Source organism: Astyanax mexicanus, chromosome 2 (assembly GCF_023375975.1).
Source record: "Astyanax mexicanus isolate ESR-SI-001 chromosome 2, AstMex3_surface, whole genome shotgun sequence".
Lineage (NCBI taxonomy): Eukaryota > Metazoa > Chordata > Actinopteri > Characiformes > Acestrorhamphidae > Astyanax > Astyanax mexicanus.
Window position 1 is genome coordinate 46,415,314 of NC_064409.1, and position 14,065 is coordinate 46,429,378.

Sequence of the window (14,065 nt, forward strand, 5' to 3'; positions counted from 1 at the left end):
TCCTTCCAAACAGCATCAACAGCATCACAATCTCACAATCACATTTTCTTTTGAGTGCAACAATTGTTTTGATCTGTAATGAGTGTATATTAATTGGTCATATTGTTTATGGGAAATAAAATATTATTTATATCTACATTTGGATTGTTAAATACGGCTAAATACAAGGTAATTTGGCCTGGGAACATCAATGCTGTTCCTTACACCAAAACATAACAGGAGGGTTAAGCAGCATTCAGTGCTAATTAGTGACAACACGCTTCTTTTATGTGTTAAACTTTTTAGCCTTTGTTCCTCCAGAGAAAACGAAAAGAAGCAAGCACCCTATTTTAGCAAGGCCCTATTTTAGTGATCTACAGATGAGCCGTTAACTGCGCACATGCAGCTTGATTTAGGGCATATCAGTGTGTCTTTTATTAAGTGTCGTAACATTTATTGTTCTATTTATTCTTTTTCTATTTTGTTCATGTAAAAGTTGGATTTTTTGCCAAGTTAGCAGTGAACATCTGACAGTTGACTGTTGTCAGGGTTTAAATCAGTCAGTGGCGCAAATGGGTTTTCAGATGCCAAGATAGCAATACGTCAGAAATTGACCTGAACACATTAGCATAGATATTTGTAAGCTATGTTGCTATTTTTTTTATATATAAGTTTATTTCAATTTTTTCCCATTTTCTCCCCAATTTACACAGCCAATTACCCAACCTACTCATTAGGACTCCCCCTACTGATGCCACAACACCAGGAGGGTGAAGACTAGCACATGCCTCCTCTGATACATGTGAAGTCAGCCCGACTTTTTTCCAACTGCTGCTGATGGAGCATTGCCGAGTAGCGTCACAGCGCACCCAGAGGAAAGCACAGCGACTCAGTTCTAAAACACTATTAGCTCACGGATGCTGAGTGACATCACCCTTTGGAGAGATGTGGGGAGAGAGCGCCCTCTACATACCCAGAGAGAGCAAGGCCAATTGTGCTCTCTCAGGGCTCTGGTAGCTGATGGCAAGCTAGAAGAACAGGATTCAAACCAGCGATCTCCTGATCATAGTCTCTAATTAAACAATGCAGGTGGAAGACATGGAAACAGAAAACAGAAAGCTTTTCACAGGATGTAAAATAGCAACGAGCATCGCAATGCACCTTGTGCAGGGTGTAAGATAAGGCCGAATGTTTATGTGAAAAATATTCTCTATAAGTACATTTGGATTGTTAAATGTGGTTAAATACAGAGCAATTTGGCCTGGGAACATCAACGCTGTTCCTTACACCCAAACATAACTGCGGGGTTAAGCAGCATTCAGTGCTAATTGGTGACAACAAGCTTCTATTGTGTTACAGCTTTTTCACTTTTTGTTCCTTCAGTGAAAGCAGAAAGAGGCGAGCATCAGACACCAACTGTTTCTTGGTGGATTGAAAACTGTGCAAATTGGATTCTGCTGTAAACTATGCCTTTAAGCAAAAGTAACCATTAAAACTGGCTGTGAATAAAGACAAGCAGCGGGGGAAGAAAATTGGGGGGAGAAGTTAGGATAACTGGGACATTCGGAATGAGTGAAGAGAAGAGTGAAATCTCCAAGCAGAGAGCGAGAGAGCGCAGTGAGGCGAATAAGGTCGCGCGAGAGAGTGATCAGTTATGAGTTAGGACTAATTACTTTCTGCCGAATCTGCCGACTCACTTTCACGTAAGCGCGGCTCTTGGGGAAATAAAGGCAATTAGAACAAACCGCATCCGGCAGCGGCGCCAAGCACCGCGAGCACTCACACGGGGCACGGCACTCCATCCACAGTGATGACCACGTCCTCCTTAGAGCCTGTGTCCAGGTTGGTTCCGGTGATCGTGATGACCGTCCCTCCTGCTCTGGGACCACGGTTGGGATGTACTGCTTCAGGCTTGGGGTCCTGAGAAAATCAGTGAGAAAGTAATGAAAAAAAATTAAAATGGCAAAAATAAAAAAAGCTGGTGTAACACTGGGCAGCTCTGCTCAATGCTTTACATGATGTTACAGCATGTTACGTCATTCGTCAGTCTCTCTCTCTCTCTCTTTCTTTTAAGCCGCAGCCACCGCGAGGATATGCAAATAAAAGTAATGTCTGTGCAAGAAAAAAAAAAGAAGGAAGATGAATTCTTTTTTTATTATTAATTCTTAAGCCATCTGGTTATCATAGCTCTTTTTATTTTACTTTTTATTTTTTTGCATTGTCGTAACTGTTAGCTCATTCATCATATAGTTAACCATGCATTTTAAAAAACACAGAATCAGTTCCATTCATTTCCAATCTGGATTACACTCGCACGCATTTCGGCACGCCGTCACGAGCAGGTAGCTCGTCTGAAAGCACAAATCTGGACTTACAAAACTAAGCTGATTGAAACATTGCAGCCTTGCATCTAAATGCAGCATTTGAATCAGAATCCTGGGAGTGGCTATCAGTTGGGGGCTAATTGAGTGAGCAGTAGCTAAAAAAAAAAAAAACTGGCAGGGAAACACATTAACTGTGTTACCACCTACTCATAACTGTCTCATATCTCCCCCCAGGCTGTACTGACATTGAGGCTGATTCGCTTTCTCTCCTTCTCTGTCTCCCTCAACCCCTTTTTCCCTTTCCCATTACACACTCTCTCTCTCTCTCTCTTTCTCTCTCACACTCTCTCACACACACTCTCACACACAAGCGCCCAGCGCTGTCAGTTTGCTGAGTAAACACACGGCCTTAGCAAAGTCTTGTGGGAGGGGACGAGCGATGCTAACATCCCCATAATACTGATGCAATAAAAGCAGCTAATGCACGGGTACTGTCGCGCCCTCCGCTCACCTGACAGGCTAAACAGCACACGGCGGGGACACTACACATCATCCCACCACCCCCCCACAGCACCCTCCATCATCCCCACAACTCTACAGTGTTTACTTACTACTACAACTACTACTGTAACCCTGAAAATAAAAACACAGTGCAAGAGAGTTTGCGAGCATGTCCCAAATTCAGCAGCAGCAGCAGAGGAGAGGAAAGGAGAGGAGAGGAGAGGTGAATGCTGGAATCACTGCTTTAGCTTTCCCCTGTGCGTTCACACTCGGGTTTATTATATACGGCCTTCACTTTCCTTTCCATTATGAGCAGGGCAGCTTACACAGGTCGATTCCTCCGAGCTCCAGACTCACATACTGAATAGAACTGCAAGGACTGAGTAAATTCCTCAACTAAAGGGAGCTAAAGAAAGTGAATTCCAGGAATGAAAGCATTTGCTTTTGCACCTATGAACTTCAGGAATATAACACCATGCAAAAACCATGTGTTTCCTCTGGTGCTAAAAAAAAAAAAAAACACCAGTCAGGGGGAGCTTCAAACCAAACTAATTGCTTCTTCCAAACATTTTTTTTTTGCCGGCTAAAGCAAGCAGAGGAGCAGCAGCTGACTGACTTCACTTTGCTCACATTTTTGAAGTAAAGTAAAGCTACAGTATCACTCCAGCTTAGCAAAACAGCAGATAAAAATGATTCCAACTAACACTTACAGCACGCTTCACGCAGCGTAGAAACAAACCGCCTGACCAAATGCATTCGATTATGCATCTTTTAATAAACAGTAAATCTCTCAGGCCCACTTTTTAGGATATATTTCATTCCTAAGCTGAGGCTTTGATGAATTTCCACTGCTTGGTACATAAAAGTCTTGATTTGACTTTTATTTTTTTTTGCTTTCTGGGAAAAATTTTATAACTAGCACTTGGATCCAGGTTTGTTTTTAAAACATGCGAACTTTAAGCTTCAATCGTGGTTTCAAGCAAGTTGAGTAGGGACTAAAATGTAATGTTCAAACTCTGCAGAGCACTAATCAGGCAAAATAAGAGTCATACACGACGCAAAAAAGCCAGAAGCCTTGGAAATGCATCAGTCTCTACTGTTACTTCGATGTCACTCTAAAAATGATAGTAGTCAAGCAGAGTTGAGCAGTGTAGAAACCATGCAGTGGGAAATCTGTTTATGGCTCTACTGTATTCTGGTCACTGTGACTGGGAAGAAAGATTTTCCTCATCCCATCACTTAGAAGTGTGAAAAAGCTGAATGGGGTGCTCAGGTGATACAACTAAATAAGCACTGCTCCACTCATCAGGACAACACATGTTTAACCCATGAACTGCACAAGAATAAAAACAAGAAAAAGGGCCCTTCAACAAAAATCAAGGGTGATTCTTCAACACAAAAATATTAACTGAACCTGCACAACAAGAGCAAGTTCATTGGTTTATGTGTAGTTTAGGTCCATTGAAATAGCATTAACAGCAGTTTAAAAAAGGAGAGGTGAGCTGATTTGTGGACATTATCCGCAGCTTGTTTTTACCTGTCAAAAGAATGTTGTTCCACATCTGTGTTTGTTTTCTATTAGTCTATTCTGGTCTTTCTGTTCTTCTGTTCTACCAGGGGTTTTCATCTTAAGATGAACCCTCCTTGTTCAAAATTCATGAAATTCATGAAGACATAGCTTAACTATAGACTTTCTTTTTTTTTTACTTGATTAGAAATTGTGAAAAATGACCATTTCTAATAAATAAACAATACCCTTGTTGCTGTCCAATAAAAAAAATAAATACAGTTTTGCTTTACTACACAATACACAAACTCTTCCTTAAATTGTGTCAAAATTTCTTGATGAATGGACCAGTAGAAATTCTCCAAAATTACCTGAAACTCCTGAATTCTTTTGAGCTCTTTTTACTTTGACTTCCATTGAAAGTTAAGAAAGGTGTATGTCTCTCCTGAAAAGTTGCTGTTTTGGATATACATGTTGTTCACTGAACAGCGATGATATACTTTAATAGTTTTCTGTGGCCTCAGAGACCTTTTGATGTTGCTGTGCTTGTCATTGCCACTTCCAAAGTAACAGCGTCCTTTATATTATTATATTGTTATATTATTTTTTTCTATTTCTGCAAAAAAGGTCTAATGACAGCAATTTTTCTCACTCTTAATCTGCTCTCAAACCTTTCTGAACTGCACATTGAGAGTTCAACCAAATGCAAATTTTGCACTTTGAATCAACTCCAGGCCTTTTATCTTCTTAATATGTTGTGAAATAATGCAGAAGCACAGGCCTCACCTGGTCATGAAACTGCTTTTATGGTCGATTGGTGTGTAGAGCACAGTTTTGGTGCCTTTTCAAGCAAAATACAACCTCTTCACAAAGAGAGTGACAGGAGTGTGAAATCAAAAAACACTAAACTCAGAAAGTGCTTTTATTCACTGGCCAATCAGACCTGAAAACTCTCAGGAAGAAATTTGCCAGATTATGCCAGAGCTACAGCGCATAAACACACACTGTTAATGTATGCTGTTACTGCTGAACTATGACTGGACTACTGCAATTGTAACAATGCTTTTTTTTTATCACATGAGATATTTCTTTTAAAACTCTTTAATTGCTAACTGTTATTGCCAACATGTACACTAATATGCTGAGAACACTCTGAAACACCAGCTGTGAAAGATTTTACAAACAGCCACTTTTATCCACAGCTGCAAGGATCTGCAAATAAAAGAAAAGTCTATAGAATAAACCGACATAAAAGCAGCGCTTTCTCAGAAATGCTTCCTCTATGCAGGTGGCATATTGGTATCAGTGGGCATCGCTGTAGGTCACAAAAAAAGAGCTGGATCAGACATTAGAGTAAAAAAAAATCTTGAAAATCCTGCCTGAAAGATCACACACTGACATTTTGTTTGTGTAGTTTTAAGAATGTTATTTAAGGTTATTTAAAACTTTTTTCTTTGTATGACTTTTATAGACACTGCCTCGCCACAAAAACGTCACCGCCTAGATTGAACTAATTAAATAGGTGAGAGCCTCCAATTGGGTAATTACTGCATGGGTGATTATGTTTGAGCTGGCAACCAATTATTTAACCTTAACTGATGCAGTGAGTAGCTACTCATTTGTTCACTGGGTTCCACATGTTTTCAATCTTTCATTTCTAAGCAAAAATGTTCTGTGACTTACCCGATAATTAAAGTAGACTGAAGAAGTGCCTTTCTTTCCTCCTTTGACCTCCACCTCCACCAATCCTTCAAACGGTTTGAGGTTTTCCACTGCACCAATCTCACACACAACACTGCAAAAGATGAGCTGATATTAGCGCACAATTTCAACTTTACAAGAAATGAAAAAAGAAATAAACTTGAATAAATAGAAATTAATTTAAAAAATAATGATTTGGTCGTTTGCCTAGTCAATGTGTTGTTGGTTATAAGAGCAAGTTACCATATTCTGCACTGTAAAGTGTGACAAAGTGCTGACAATGCACTGAGAACTGCAGTGTTTTAAAATATTACAATGTTTTTTAATAATATTTTTTTAATTAATATAATATTACTCTAGATCAGGGGTGTCCAAACTACGGCCCGCAGGCCATTTGTGGCCTGTTTCCTTTTTTGGAGCGGCCCGCAAGGTATTTTAGAAATAGAATGAAAGTTGGCCCGCTGTTAATCAGGTTTTTATAATGTGAGATTCAAAGTTTGAACACTAGGTGTCAGAAATGGGCCAAAGACTCTAAAAGCGGAGAGGGTGCGCATTTCTAGTGCAGAAAAACGGGGCAAAAGAGTCTAAAAGCGGAGAGGGTGTGCATTTCTAGTGCAGAAAAACGGGCCAAAGAGTCTAAACCGTGGCGTAATTAAGGAGTTTAATATTAAGAGACATCATGAAATTAAACATCAATTTGAAAAATCTTAGTTTACACAACACTGTCAAAGATAAATATAGTAAGTCAAGTAAAATGGTGTGTAAATGAAATAATCAGGAAAAAAGTATTATTTAAAGTGGTATATTTCATTATTTGTTTTATTACAGTGTTGCCCGTGACTTCAAATATATTTCTCCTTCTGGCCCCCAACAAAAAAGTTTGGACACCCCTGCTCTAGATGGTATAAATATTTTAACTCCCACAACAGTTCAGATTTAACTCCTGAACAGAGTTCCCACAAAGAGTTACTTTAACTCTGTTATAGAGTTTATTCGATGGTCACGCATATACACTTAAAATGAGTTGATATTAACTCTCATGGAGTTTATTCCAAAAAACAGAATTTTTCGTGTACACACGGAAGGGGACAGGAAACAGGAAACACCTGGGATGGTTAATGATTGATTAATGGTTGTAAAGTGACTAAATTAATTCTTTTGCAAGCCACTGTACATACTATACTGATGTATTTTAGATGTAGGACCACTTAAACAAGTGAAACAATGCAAATGAACTGTAGTGTGATGAATACACTATGTAACATTTCATATTACTGTAATGTGTGCAACAGTGCTCTGCTTTGCTGCCTTTCTTGTTCGCTTTGTTTCTTAAAAAAAACAGTTTAAAAGCAGAAGAAACACCGTCAGCGAAGCAGAACATTTCTGCAACACTTTTTGTTTTTACCCAGTCTTTGTTTGAGAGGGGAAGCATGATGTAAATGTGGAAATGCATTTTCTACATGCTTTGTGTGACATGGAAAAGCCGTTCCCCGCTGCAGACGTTTGGACTGCGTTCGTTATCTTCTTCAAACACGCCTAGTTGTGTCATCCCTGTTTGTGTTGGAAAGTTTCGAGCATAAGCATAAGCTTTTAGATCTAAATGTCTTTTAGTCAGGTGTGTCCAGACTTTTCGACTGTCACAGGCACGGCATTATTTCTCTGCTATCTCAGAGGGCACTGCAGAAAATATATATATAAATATATATATATAAATAAATAAAAAACAGCAGCTGCAGGATGAGGTAACAGCAGTTGCATGAGGCAGCAATCTAGCCCAGAACTACAGCGGCCCCCAAACTCAATTATACTAAACAGCCCGCTGTAAGAGGCTTCCGCTAGCCCCTCGTGGCGAGTCTGTATTAGTCTTACAGTGCTGCCACCAATGCTTACGCACACACCACACTGATGCCAAAGCCCACTGCTTTCTGCTCGAAGCGCACACACACACACACACGCACACGCTCCGTGTAGTCCTTGGTGCTCAAGCAGCTTGTTAGCAGCCAGCAGCCAGACACAAAAGCCAGACCACCCTCTACCACACACCCTACAAGTGGAGCTTTAAAAGAGCAGCGCCTGATCTCGCTAGAACGTCCCAGCTCAACAGCGGAGGAGAGGTGAGGGCTGGAATTACTTTAGCTTCCACTGTATTCTCACAGTCCTGCCTGACTTTATTATACACAGCCTTCACCACAGTCCTACGCCAGGGAAGCTGAGAAGCTTCCTACCAGCTCAACACTCGAATATCAAATATACTTACAGCTGAGAAGAAAAACCTTCACAACAGAGAGTTCAGAACAAGCGAACTCACTGAAACACAGCAGAGGTTTTGCATCAGCTGCAACAGAGGTTTATAAATCTGGACCTTGAGTCTTAAATCCTCATTTTTTCCCCCTAACTTTATGGTCTTTGGTAGATGTGACAGTACAAAGGAAATCAATTACATCAGCTTTTCCATCACTTATATAGTGATTACAAATTCCAAGAAGCCTCTACTTCCTTATTTTCTGCTAGTTAGTTTCAAACTATCTATTTTACTAAATCTGTTTGCACCACAAGTCTGCATGTCGTGTCTTAACTAGTAAAAACGAACTCATGTGTAGAGTAAAGGCCATTTTATACTTTTGCACCGAACTTACGCTGAAACCATGTAGCTGTGGACCCTACACTATAGTCGCAGACACCATGTCACACTTAAGCAATAGAGCACGAGAGGGAGTGTGTTAAAGCAAATAACATCATGGCTCTGATTTGATTATTCGCTATAACGCACTCCCTCTTGTGTTCTATTGCTTTTAATACCACAGTATTTTAAGAAAATAAGAAAATGAAAGACCCTCAAAGAATTGATATTGAATATGTTTTAATACGGACTGTGCCTCCCTCAAAAAGTAGTTCCACAACAAGTGAACTGTAACAGAACTGTAACTACAAAACGGCGTGTGGTTTATACAGGCTAACGCCACAAACATTACCTTTAAATCAAAATTGGGGGTTAAGGGGATTGGTAAAAGTTATGACCTTGAAATGAACCTGAACCTCTCCTCTCCTGCACTTGTGAGCATTTCTGCCTGTTTGCTGGGTGGTGTTGGTTAGCTAGCTGGAAGGCTAGCTATGCCTGCAGGACTGTGGTTAGGTTAGCGTAGCTTGCTTTAGTTTAGCATTAGCTTAGCCTAGCCTGGCCGGTTACCGTTCTGGCTGTCAGACTGCGGCCGAGGTGACTGTGGGCGATGTGGGCATGCTGTGGCTGGGCGCTAGCCTGTGCTAAGCTAATGCTGCTGCAGCTGCTCCTGCTGGAGGTGATGATTCCAAAACTGTCCTGTGTGTATATGCCGTTAATTGGCAACGCATCAGCAGATGCAGACTTAGTGTGAGAATGCCACCAATCAGATTGTGAGGTCAGAAGTAACTGTTGTATAATCTATGACATAGCCTGACACACGGCTTACGAGATGCCTACTAATTTCCGCCTTTGCGGTTTAAACTGTGACCCTCTTTTCTGTCTCCTTTTACTCTTAATAAAGCTTTAATTCTTTGTAAAAATAAAGTGTTTAATCCCTTTAAGATTCTGGTCCACACTGACATGACTTAATTTTTTTTAAGAAGCACTTCAATACTGTGAATCTCCCATTGTACCACATTCCAAAGATGTTTTATTGGATTTAGATCCGGTGACTGGGAAGGCCACTTAAGAACACCGCACTTACTGCCATGTTCATGAAACCAGTTTGGAGTGACACTGAGTTTGTGACATGATACATCACTATGCTGGAAGGATCCATTAGAGGATGGGCAAACTGTAAACTGTCCTGAAGGGTTGGATGCACATGGTCAGCTGTGACATTAAAGCAATTATTGATTGGTATCAACAGCCCCAAAGAGTGACAAGAAAACCTTTCTCACACTATTACACCACCTCTACCAGCCCGGACTGCTGACACAAGGCAGCGAGGGTCCATGGACGCTGTTAGTAGCAATTTATGACCCTGCATCATACCTATACATATACCTCAGCAGAAATTTGCCCGTCTTAAATTGTTTGGTTTTAATGAAAATGTGTCGACTGCAGCCTCAGTTTTCTGTTCTTAGCTGAAGTAAGTGGTATTCTGCTGTTTTGGCCCATTCATCTCAATAAGTAATCAATGTATTCAGTTGGTTAAAGGTTCATTCTAAGATGCTTGCTTGCTCACCACAATTAAAATATTATGCTCAATGAAAACTCAATTTCTTGCAATTCAAATTGTCCTGCAAGGTATTAGATATACATCAAACTAGACTCTCAGGAAATACATGGAAGTATTGCCATCTAATGACAAAGGTGGACAGTCATTGGTTGGCTTCTCGCGCATTGTCCAATGTGCCTAATCAAGTAAAGGGAGCTGGTTTTGACTGAGCGTTTCCTTAAAGCATAGTGATACAAATTAAGTTGTGAGCTTTGTCTCACCTCATCTCTCCTTAATCCCAATAATTCATAGACTGCAGTGGTGCAACCACTTCTCCTGATCCTCATCCTATGTTTTCAGAACGGCGAGTTCCCTCTGCACTTTAGCCATATCTCAATCCAGAGCGACCACCCGATAAGAGTGGTCGGTTGCCAAAGACTCTAGAGTAGAGCCACATTTTTGGCATTTGCTTTATCATTGGCCAATTTAATTCCTGCTTTTCAGCTGGATACACCTGGTTCTGAATTTCAGCAGATTACGTGGCGGGCCACAAAAAAGAAAATCTGTTTTGGAAAATGAAGTGTAATAAGATGGCGTGCTATAGACTAGTAGCTCTCCAGCCCAGAGAGTTGTTGAACCCAACTGCAGAACAATTGAATTAAAAACAGGTAAAAACAAGAAGAAAGGAAAAAATAAATAAATAAACACACCACTCCTCACGCAGTCCAATACACTACCGCTGCCCTGGCTAGTGAATTGGGACAAGCCCAGAAAAAAATGCCCTTATAAGGAGATAGGGAGCCCAAAAACGGGCGGAAAAAAAAGAATGGGTGGAAACTAAAGTCAAGCCGAGCACGACAGAGAGACAGGGGAGGTATTTAAACAAAAGCTTGTCAGAGAAGAGTTTTATTTTTTTCATTATCGTTCATTATAGTTCAAACTACCTCAGGGGCCAGATTTTTTCATACTTGTGGGCCACATCTGGCCCACAGGGTGCCTATTGCCAACCCCTGGCTTGAAGGATGACATCTTGATCAGGTCAGATAAAGCATTATCATCTGGGTTAGCTGTGAGTCAGCATGTGTCTCCAGCATTCTTCAGGCTCTTCCAGTGTTTCTTATGCTTCTTCCACTAAAAAATCAAACCTAGCATTAGCTCTATACTTAACTTCTGAATATTTCAAATAATTTAAAATGAAGTAGCTGCTTTTAAAAAAAAAAAAAAATCTGTTTTAGTAAGGAGCTCAGTAAAAACGTGTTCTCACGTGATGCCGCACTCTATAGTATATCTATCTGTTTATTATTGCTCTTCAATGGAAAACAGGAGAGGGCAAAATGTGCTTTACTTTGAACTGGACTTCATGTGCAATAAGAGATCATTCCACGAAATTAGACTATTTCTATTGGTCCATTCTTCCAGAGTTATTTGCACAGTGTTATGAACAGCTACATGATGTACATGATTAATAAAGCATCATCAACATTTCTGCACATTTGTCACAATCACCTGGTAGAAACCGAGTATTTCTCCTCCTGCTGAGTGCAGGGAACCCCTGCCACAGTGATGCTCTTAATGTCCTCCTTCTGAATTCCCAGGTTGGAGCCTTTAATAGTAACAGAGATTCCTCCCAGTATAGGACCATAGCGAGGGATTATCTAGAAGGAAGAGAGAGAGAGAAAATGACAGGAATTACTGAAACATTAGTCACTTGAAGTGGAGTCAGTCAGCCTTGCCATAAATAGAAATTTGTACTGTACCTACTGTGCACTGCTGCTGGAGTGCACTAATACTGTATTCGGAGTATATTTTTTATTAAAAAAAGTGTAAAAAAAAATAAAAAGGAAAAATATTATATAATCACTTTACAACTGAAAAATAAGTATCTCCAAAACAAAACATTTACAGTAGAGATAAAAAACCTTCTAAACTTTGTAAGAGTCTGAGAGTTTATTTCAGGTCATTTTGAAGAGTTTCTATTGGTCCGTTCATCCAGAAATATTGGCACAGTGTAAGGGGCAGCTTGTCTGTTCAAATTATGTAGTAAACTGTTTTTGTAAAAATTTACAAAAGATACTTGTTTTTCATTGGACAGCGACAAAATACTAGCCTTACTTTAAATGTTTGATGAATTTAAAAACACTACTTTTTCGGTGAGAGTGGCTCAAATGATTTAGCACATCAGACATTATGTCATCAGATTAACATTTAGAGTGTTTCTTGTGCTTAAGCAAAGGTGGCAGAACTTCCCTTACATGTCTATTCTATGTCTATGTCCATTTTCCTTCCTTCCTTTCTGTTTCACATGTATCAAGATGCACTGTTCATCATGTTTCCCAGCCTGGCTCTCCACTGTGAAGCAGTCCTGCTCTGGAACCCTGAACAAAGGGCTTCTGTAGCTATAACCGCCTACGAAAGACCTATGACCTCACGTAAGGACGCGGACGAGGATTGGTTGGTGACTAACGTGTGGTTTTGCCAGTCCTCCGAGTATGACACGAAAGGAAAATAACTGCTTAATCTGACATAGTGAACATCGTGAGGGACAAACATGTTGTGTAGTCTGAGCTTGGCATAACACTGAGTATGTGTCCAACACCTATTCACATTGTTCAGGTCGACCGGAGGAGGATTTTCATTTTTTACTAAGTTTTTCATTGCCATTGTTGCCACTATCACTGTGGTGCATTACTCACAAGAAGCTTGGACCTGTATCTCCGTAAAGATGCTGTGTGACAACATTTGTTGTAAAAAGCTCTATATAAATACAATTCATTTAAATGACATTGAACTAAATGTCAGAACAAATCCTGTACAGTCATTGACACTTATTACTCTCTTCAAAAACACAGTTTAGAACACTATTTTTAAGGCCCCTATACACTGAACACATTTTAATTATTATTTGTGCAAAATCTCTGCTCTCTCGTTCACCGGCAGCATAAGCTCTTCCCTGCAATCACAGCTCTGTTTCCGCTGTTTGTATAGTAGCAGCCTGTCGGGACCACTAACAGCTTTTAATTGAACTCACTGTGCATCCTCCGTACCTGTGAACCCAAGCTGAACACAGAAACTCTGCCGAAGAGCTTTAATTTCGGAAAGAACTCTTCATTCTTGTTTACTCTGTTTACTCTGTAAGGCCTCTCAGAGGTCTCTCAAAACACTTTAAATATTGTGAACCTGTAGCACCTCATTCAAATAGATACATGATCTGTCAGAGCTGCAGTCATTTCAATTCAGTAATCAGTTAAACTATAAAAAGCTGTTTTTGTGTGGATGATACATTGTCCCAGAAATTATTGCAATAATCAATATTACTGTCATTTTGAGACACATTTTACGCCACTGAAATAATGATAATTTCATAGCATAATAAATGTATCGTTTTAAAAAGTAATAAACTTTTATTTATTAAGATTATTTAGATATTCTAATTGAAATACTTGCTTTTTAAAATATCCTAACAGTAATAATATTAAATAATATTAAACAGCTGTTTTTAAACAAAGCTGACATTCTGGCCATTTATGTTAATGTTCGTTAAATAATAATTCTCTAAATAATTATTGAGGGTGTTTTTCTATATATTGTACAATAAGCTTGGTGTAATTTAAAGGAGAGACTTTTGGTCTAATAAAACATGATAAAAAGTACTTACCTTTAATGAATAATACACCTCCATTCTCCCAGAACACAGACTCCGCATAGCGTAGCAGCCAGCGCCAGGAGTAATGGCGGCGCTCGGAGCTAAAGCTAGCGTTATAGGATGTTTTTTAATAAGATTCTTAAGCACTTTTTAAGTTTTTGGCAAATTAAAACATTTCACCCAGTCTCAACGGTGTTTGGGCAAATTGTTGAGATTTCTGGATCTCGAAACGCTGTGTGAGAACGGAGGT

General features: G+C 39.7%; 1 protein-coding gene across 1 annotated transcript in view; it reads right to left on the reverse strand.

Moving 5' to 3' along the window:
- Positions 1 to 14,065, reverse strand: part of plxnb2b (plexin b2b) — a 295,240-nt gene that overhangs the window by 45,583 nt on the left and 235,592 nt on the right. The window contains exons 15-17 of the mRNA XM_049474378.1: positions 11,679 to 11,827; positions 5,995 to 6,106; positions 1,763 to 1,899 (exon numbers count right to left, since the gene is read on the reverse strand). Coding sequence (XP_049330335.1) covers positions 1,763 to 1,899; positions 5,995 to 6,106; positions 11,679 to 11,827 — 398 coding nt within the window. The remainder of the gene's footprint in view (positions 1 to 1,762; positions 1,900 to 5,994; positions 6,107 to 11,678; positions 11,828 to 14,065) is intronic.